This window comes from Mandrillus leucophaeus, unplaced genomic scaffold, assembly GCF_000951045.1.
Source record: "Mandrillus leucophaeus isolate KB7577 unplaced genomic scaffold, Mleu.le_1.0 Scaffold322, whole genome shotgun sequence".
NCBI classification, from domain to species: Eukaryota; Metazoa; Chordata; class Mammalia; order Primates; family Cercopithecidae; genus Mandrillus; species Mandrillus leucophaeus.
In genome coordinates this window covers 832,783-841,791 of record NW_012103388.1, presented here as the reverse complement: position 1 = coordinate 841,791, position 9,009 = coordinate 832,783, and the positions used below count along the sequence as shown (strand labels likewise).

Sequence of the window (9,009 nt, the reverse complement as noted above, 5' to 3'; positions counted from 1 at the left end):
ACTTTACTGTGGTTTGAATGTGTCCCCAAAAAAGTTTGGGTTAGAAACTTAATCCCTGATGTTACAATGTTGAGAGGTGGGGACTAATGGGAGGAGTTTAGGGTTTCACCGTCATAAATGGATTAATACCAATTATAAAAGAGCTTAAGGCTGCAAGTTCAGTCTCTGTCTCTCTCTCTCTCTCTCATCTCTCTTGCCCTTTCACCTTCTGTGATGGGATGACATGGCATGGCATGAAAGCCCTGGCTAGATGTAGCCTTGTCAGTCTTGGACTACTCAACTTCCGGAACTGTAAGAAGCAAATGTGTATTCTTTATGAATTACCTAGTCTCAGGTGTTCTGGAATGCAGCACAAAATGGACTAAAGCAAAACCTAAGCATAACTGATCAGATATGATTTCTCCTCAATCCATGCATAAATACATAGCTTAACAGTAAGTATAATCATGGTGTCTACAACTGTTTTTTTACTAATTTTAAATATATTTTATATATGAAACATTGTCTTTTTAGTTATTATTCTAACTATGTAATACTGTTTCTAGTTGCTATGTCATAATTTAGTTACATTGTTCCCGGTTTCTTTCATTTTTCTTCTCTCTCTTCTCTCTCTGCTACTGTAATGATAATACTCTTTCCCACAGCTTTTGTTTTTATTTTTGGAATTCTGTTGTTAAATTTATTTTTTAGTATAGGATTACTAGATTAAAAATTGTAATTGGTTTTAAGATTCGTTTTATATGTGGCTAAATTGCTTCTTATGAAGATTGAAACTATTTTTATTGTGCAGCTAGCAATGCATAAATGTACCCTTGAAGAATCATGAACATTAGATTTTTCATTGTTCTTTTATTTTGCAAATAAGTATCACATAGTACTCTAACAGTTGTTTTAATTTGTGTCTTATAATTAGTGATGAGGCTGAACTTTTTTTCCACCTGTTGGTTTGCTGATTTCATTTCTCCTTTTGTAAGCTATCTTTTGATATGTACTCAAGTGGTTAAAAGTATGCCTTCAGGAGCCAGAATTTTGGAGTTTACATCCTGGATTTGCTACTTTTTAGTTAATGCCTTGGGCAAACTATTTTCCTACTTTACCTTTAATTTTTTTTTATTGGTAAAATGAGCATTATAATAATATGAACTTTGTTAACTTGCATTATGGAGTACATGATTTAAGACATTTTAGGTATTTAGAACACTTCTTGGCATGAGTTTTACCATTTTTATTTTATTTTATTTTATTTTTATTTTTATTTTTTGAGACAAATGCCTGCTCTGTCGCCCAGGCTGGGCTGCAGTGGCCTGATTTCGGCTGCCTGCAACCTCTGCCTCCCAGGTTCAAGCAATGCTCATACCTCAGCCTCCTGCGTAGCTGGGATTACTGACACATGCTACCACAACTGTCTAACTTTTGTTTTTTTTGTAGAGACAGGGTTTCACATGTTGGCCAGGCTGGTCTCGAACTCCTGAGCTCATGTGATCTGCCCGCCTCAGCCTCCCAAATTCCTGGGATTACATGCGTGAGCTACAGCGCCCGGCCAAATTTTACCGTTTGTTTTTATAGAGATTTTTAATAAACTCATTATGTATCCTATATATGTAAGTTTTAACTTATTAGCTTATTTAAAAATTGCCCTATTTTGGTTTCTTGAAATTTGTTAATGCAGGTTGCAAGAAAGTCCAACATTACGTTATTCTACTTATTTGCTTTGATTTTCCTAATCGTTAAAAAGATATTCACCAAATACAAGGAACAGAACATTGTATACACAAAATTCTCAATTGTAGTTTTTAGGTTTTCTTCCAGAAATATCAAGGCTATGCAGAGTGTATTTATGGAAACATAGTCATATGAATGGAATTACCACCGAGAAGGCCTGGGGCTCTCCGGCAGAAGATCGATATCTCATATGCACCTTTTGTAGTTTTGGTTTTTTTGTTTGTTTATTTGTTTTTTGTTTGTTTTGAGATGGAGTCTCACTCTGTCACCAGGCTGGGGTGCAGTGGTGCAGTCTTCTCAGCTCACTGCAACCTCCGACTCCCTGGTTCAAGCGATACTCCGGCCTCAGCCTCCTCAGTAGCTGGGATTACAGGCACGTGCCACTACGCCAAGCTAATTTTTGTATTTTCAGTAGACACGGGGTTTCACCATGTTGGCTAGGATGGTCTCGTTCCCCTGACCTTGTGATCCACCCGCCTCAGCCTTCCGAAGTGTTGGGGTTACAGGTGTGAGCCACCGCCCCCGGCCTACTTTTTCATCTTAAGAAAATGATTCATTAGGCTTATGCCTGTAATCCCAGCACTTTGGGAGGCCGAGGTGGGCAGACCACTTGAGCCCAGAGCCCAGGAGTTCAAGACCAGCCTGGGCAACATGGTGAAACCTTATCTCTACAAAAAATAGCTCTATAAAAAATAGCTGGATGTGGTGGTGCACACCTGTAACCCCAGCTACTTGGGAGGCTGAGGCAGGAGAATCGCTTGAACCCAGGAGGCAGAGGTTGCAGTGAGCCAAGATCATACCACTGTACTCCAGCCTGGGTGACAGAGTGAGACTCTGTCAAAAGAAAAGAAAAGAAAAGAAAAGGGTTCCTTAAGGAAATAAAAGAGTCTTCCCTCTAAGGTATATTTACAACAGCTACTTTATACCTAGGTGTGAACTAGGACATTAGGAAGTAGTCAAAGCAATTTTGGGCAAAAAGAATAAAACTGGTGGCATCACACTACCTGAAACCAAAATATATTCAGAGATATAGTAACCGAAATAGCATGGTGCTTTTGTAAAAAGCAGACACATCGGCCAATGGAACAGAATAGAGAAATAAATCTACATACATTCAACTGATTTTCAGTAGAGATGCCAGAAACGTACATTGGAGAATGGACAACCACTTCAATAAACGGAGCTGGGAAAACTGGATATGCAGAAAAAATGAAATGAAACCTCTCTCTCTCACCATATACAAAAGTCTACTTAAAATGGACTAAAGACTTTAATGTATGATCCAAAACTATAAATCTACTAGAAGGAAATATAGAAGAAATGCTTTAGGACCTTGGGCTCGGCAAAGATTTTTATGGATAAGACTTTAAAAGCACAGGCACCAAAGACAAAATTATTTGCAAAATATTCATTTGACAAGGGATTAATATCTAGAATGTACAAGGAACTAAAAACAATTGAAAACCAAACAAGCCCAAATAATCTTCCTGAAAAAAATGGGCAAATGAACTGAATAGACGTTTCTCAAAAGAAGAAATACAAATGGCCAACATGTATATGAAAAAATGTTCAACATCACTAATCATCAGATAAATGCTAATCAAAACCACAGTGATGTCATCTCACCTCAGTTAGAATGGCTATTATCAAAAAGACAAAAAATAAATGCTGGCAAGAATACAGAGAAAGGGGAACTGCTATACACTTTTGGAAGAAATGTAAATTAATACAGACATTATGGAAAATAGTATAGAGGCTCCTCAGAAAACTATTAGTAGAAGTAGAACTATCCTATAATCCCACAATCCCACTACTGGGTATTCATCCAAAGGTAAAGGAATCAGTATATCCAAGAGATGTACACACCCCTGTGTTTATCACAGCAGTATTCACAACAGGTAAAATATAGAACCAGCCTAAACATTCATCAACAGATAAATGGATAAAGAAAATGTGGTATAGAAACACAATTGAATACTACTTAGCCATAAAAAAGAATGAAATTCTGTCATTCATTATAATGTGAATGAGCCTAGAGGACATTGTGTTATGTAAAATAAGTCATGCAGAGGGAGACAAATACTGCATGTCCTTATTCATATGTGGACACTAAAAAAGTTGTGTTTGTAGAAATAGAGAATAGCATACTGTGTGTGTGTGTATATATATAAATATGTATAAAATATATACATCTATAACATGTAAATATATCATATATAAATAAAATATACACACATAGTATGCTATATAGAGTGTGTATATATATCTATATATATATTTAAAATATACACACACACAGAGTATTCTGCTCTATGTAGATTTTATTTTTGTTTTTTTGAGACAGGATCTCACTCTGTCACCCAGGCTGGAATGCAGTGGCATGATCTCGTCTCACTGAAGCCTCAATCTCCCAGGCTCAAGTGATCCTCCCACCTCAGCCTCCTGAGTAGCTGGTACCACAGATGCACTCTACCATGCCTGGCTAATTTTTAATTTTTGTAGAGACAGGGTTTCCCTATGTTGCCCAGGCTGGTCACGGGCTGTTGGGCTCAAGCGATCTGCCTACTTTGGCCTCCCAAAGTGCTGCAGGCGTAAGCCACTGCATCCAACCTAAAAATAAATATATATATTTTAAAATACATATAATAAAATTGGAAAATAAGAAAATGGATATGATACATAGGCAACACCATGAAGAAGGCTGATGTTAAGCTATTTCAAGCCACAGTTACATACAGTTATATACAGCCACAGAATTATTTATAGTTATATAAAGTTGCCTAAAAATTTAATCCTTAGACCAGGCGCGGTGGCTCATACCTGTAATCCTAGCACTTTGGGAGGCCAAGGCAGGCAGATCCCCTGAGGTTAGGAGTTCGAGACCAGCCTGGCCAACATGGTGAAACCCTGTCTCTAAAAAAAAAAAAAAAAAATTAGTCCTTAGCTTTCTGTCAGGAATACTTCTTTGCATGACTTTTGGAGCACAAGTCTCAGTGTGAATTCTACTCCTTAGAGCACAAATTCCAGGAAGTTCCCTGCCACTAAAGTAAAAAGACATACAATTGGTTTCCAGTGACCCATTGTCTGTGAGGAAACAGCATGCTCTTCTTCAGGATAAACAAAGGTTTTCTTGTCTTGGGAATGAAAGAAATGTTTTACTTGGGTTTTTAATTAGAGATAACCTAGGATATAGTGAACAGAATGTCCTTGATAAAAGTAGCGTCAAGTAAGAATACTTGATTATAATAGTAACATTTATAGTGTCCCTCAAGATAAGCCGAGGACGTTTCCAAAGCACAGCTTATTGAAATCAACTTTACTAAGAACCAAAATGTATGGCACAGGTCTCTGCTATATTAGAGATTACAGTCTAGTGATGTTACCAAATATATACAAAGCAACAAGAAAGTGATTTTAAGAATATATATAGGCCGGGCCTGGTGGCTCATGTCTGTAATCCCAGCACTTTGGGAGGCCAAGGCGGGCAGATCACGAGGTCAGGAGATCGAGACCATCCTGGCTAACATGGTGAAACCCCATCTCTACTAAAAATACAAAAAAAAAAAAAATTAGCCTGGTGTGGTGGTGGGAGCCTGTAGTCCCAGCTACTCAGGAGGCTGAGGCAGGAGAATGGCGTGAACCTGGGAGCGGAGGTTGCAGTGAGCCGAGATCACGCCACTGCACTCCAGCCTGGGGGACAGAGCAAGACTCCATCTCAAAAAAAAAAAAAGAATGACTGTATGTAAATAAGCCTATGATTTTATTGTATAGACTGTGTAGCATAATTTTTAAAAATTTTATCATGAATTGAGATTGCTCCAGAAAGGGTCAGGAAAAAGATCATTAGTATATGTAAAATAAGAATTAGGGAAGTGGATCATTTGGGCAGCAATGCTTTATTATTAGAATTTTTATTTTGTAAGTAATAAAATTTACTAAATTTTATTCTAAAAATACATTTTATTTTTCTAGAAATATACCCAAAGCAATGGACGAAGACCTTTTGGTATTTCTGCCTTAATTGTAGGTTTTGATGATGATGGTATTCCAAGATTATATCAGACAGATCCTTCTGGTACTTATCATGCTTGGAAGGTGAGTCATGAATTTATTAATACTTTTTTTAGAAGTTTAGTAAATATTCAATGTAAATGCTTTATTGCTTTGAGAGACATGACAAAATTATTTTGCATTAAATATTGATGTTGGTACAAACTTCATAAATGTAACTATTCAGCTCATCAGAAACTACAATGATTTTGGTTGGATAAAGAAACACCTTAATTTTGTAAGCGCAAGGTCTTTTGAAAAGATGTGACCAAAGTAAGTGTTTATAGGTGGTCAAGTAAGAGAAATATCCAGTTCCTATTTATTATTATTCCAAATTAATATTGTACCACGTAGATGCTTGCTTCAAGCAGAAATAATCTTTCTACTTTTAACAAAGAATTAGATGGACATTTAAATTCCTACTGAAATATTTAATGCATCTTCTCCATTCTAGGAGTCAGAGCACCCTAAACTATGAATCTATACTCATGTGCTAGTAGGTAGCAATGATCTCTGTATAATTCCTAGCATATAGTTTGTTTTCTGGATAAGTTGTTATTCTTGTTTTGACACCCAACTACAGTAATGACTTTGTTTAATGGTGCACTCAAATCCAATACAAAAGTATAGGGCTCAGCCAGGCATGGTAGTACACACCCATGGTTCCAGATACTTAGGAGGCTGAGACAGGGGGATTGCTTGAGTCCAGAATTTTGAGGTTACAGTGAGCTATTATTGTGTCTCTGCACTCCAGCCCGGGCGGCAGAGCAAGACCCTGTCTGAAAAACACCAAACAAACAAACCGCGCCCGCCCCCGGCAAAAAACACTGCTAGAGCCCAGAGAAACCTAGCTTCCAGGAGTGAATTTTTATACATTCCTATATATAAGAATAAGACTATACTACAGAATCCAATATAAGTGATTTTGACTTTATTAAAAGTTAAATACCCATATTTTAAATAGTTTTCTACAAAGTTGATTTTACTCTTATTAAGAGCCAAATAAATTAGTGGAGAAATATTGCCATGGTCTTTATGCTTGTGTTAAATAAAGAATTTGATTTGTGCTGACCATACTAATAAGATACTATTTTATAAACTGTTAACCAGGCAGTAAAGCAGTGAATTATTCTTACAACAAATATCAGAATACTTATGTCAGTGGAACGTATCCTTTTAATCTGCCTGAGTAATCTAATTAGTAATCAGAAGGTATAGATTTACACGATGCAAGTATCAGACATTTTTTTCCTGTCAACTAGAGATCTCTTACCTATACTAGATTTCTTGTCTCCTAAATCTGTGCCCTAAACAAACCAAGTTACTACACTCAATCTTTAAATATTTTGAAGCCTGCCATCTTCTGTTTGCATTTATCATTACATCATTACCCTTTATTTCTGTAACATAACACAACATTTTCCAGGTTTACATAATTTTTCTGTTTTAATTTAATTGCTTCTTGGGGACGTACAGAGAAGAATTTTATTTTATCTCAGTCAGTTAGGAAAATTATGGAATTTTTTAGTTATTGAGAATTTTGTTGATCATCTTGGTCTGAAACTCTGCTCTGCTCTGGTATCTTCAGTTCTCATGGTGGGACAGGAGGATATGAGCACTGTGCACTCGCTTGCATACATGTGGATACCCCACTGTCTACATTTTATGAAGTGCACTTTCTTATGGGATTTTGGTTGAAGGAAATATTATGCAGCTTTTAAAAAAATCATCTTTAACAAAAAACATTTGAAAACCTTTTTTATTTTATGTATTTGGCAACTGAGATTTAGGGGTTAAGTGATTTTTGTTGCTGTTGTTAAGTTTACCTTCCCAGCCTGGTGTGGTAGCTCACTTCTGTAATCCCAGCACTTTGGGCAGCCAAGGCAAAAGGATTACTTGAATGCAGGAGTTTGAGACCACCCTGGACAATGTAATAAGACCCCACTTCTACGAAAACAATTTTAAAAATTAGCCAGACATTGGTGGTGCACACCTGTGGTCCCAACTACTTTGGAGGCTAACGTGGAAGGATCACTTCAGCCCAGGAGTTTGAAGCTCCAGTGAGCTAGGATCATACCACTGCACTCCAACCTGAGTGACAGAGCGAGACCCTGTCTCAAAACAAAAAAGTTCACATTCCTAGTTAATAGCAATATTGAATTAGAATTCAGAGTGTTCTATTTATTTCATTCTATGTTGTTTGCCTTACATCATGCTACTTCTGATTTAGCATTTTTAGGCCAAATTTTTTACGTCAAATTATTTTCTGTGCGTGTTATATAAATTCTAATATCCATTCTTGGAAGGTGGAATACAATCTTCTGACTTGATTCTACTTCTGGGAACTGTAACATTTTAACTATGAGATCAAGTTTTTCTTTTTTTTGTTTTGTTTGTGTCTATGTTTTATTTTTTATGTCTGTTTGTTTTTTGCTCTGACATACTATACCAAGTAACCTGGTAAAATGTTGCAATAGACTGTTGAGAACACAGCTATGGTACTGACCATATTTTGCAATGCTATTTTGTAGGCTTATGAGGTACAGGTAGAGGAAAAGATAGAATGGGTAGGAGAAATAGGAAGTTATGCATGTAAACTGTGGCCACATGACCTGTTGCAGAAATGAGAACAGAAATAGCCAATACCAGCACTTGGGTTTTTTGAGGTTCTCTACCTGGCATGTAACACAAATTTTATTTATGAAGACTAGGCCTTTAATGATCCTGCCCTAATGGGTAGTAGTGCCTTCCATTAACTTTTTTCACTTTACAGGGGAATGCTAAGAGAAGCCTCCAGAAAATCCTTTGAATTTTAGATACCTCCTCCCTGGTCTTATTGTATAATGGTAACTTTATTCCCATTGATAATGAAAACAAATTATACTGTCGTTACAGTAACCCCTTATTTGCCTGTTGGTTCAATAACATGAGGAGTCCAAATCGGCTAAGTGGCAATCTTAGCTCATAGTTCAGTGAAATTATTATGTCCCCTGATAGAAACATCCACCCCACTTATCTCCCTTTATTTTCCTTGGGAACTAGAACCTTGAAACTAGCAGAACCAAGTGGGGACAAAAGACAAAGACTTACAAGTGGGCCATTAAGGGTATTCATGAGGGCCGGGTGCGGTGGCGCACGCCTCTAATCCCAGCACTTTGGGAGGCCGAGGCGGGCGGATCACGAGGTCAGGAGATGGAGACCATCCTGGCTAACACGGTGAAACCCCGTCTCTACTAA

General features: G+C 37.2%; 1 protein-coding gene across 3 annotated transcripts in view; it reads left to right on the top strand.

Annotated features, from left to right (window-relative positions):
- The window catches only part of PSMA8 (proteasome (prosome, macropain) subunit, alpha type, 8), a 60,224-nt gene that overhangs the window by 19,085 nt on the left and 32,130 nt on the right, over positions 1-9,009 (top strand). For all 3 annotated transcript variants that reach the window (XM_011988047.1, XM_011988048.1, XM_011988046.1), the window contains exon 4: positions 5,695-5,817. In XM_011988047.1, the coding sequence (XP_011843437.1) occupies positions 5,695-5,817 (123 nt within the window). The remainder of the gene's footprint in view (positions 1-5,694; positions 5,818-9,009) is intronic.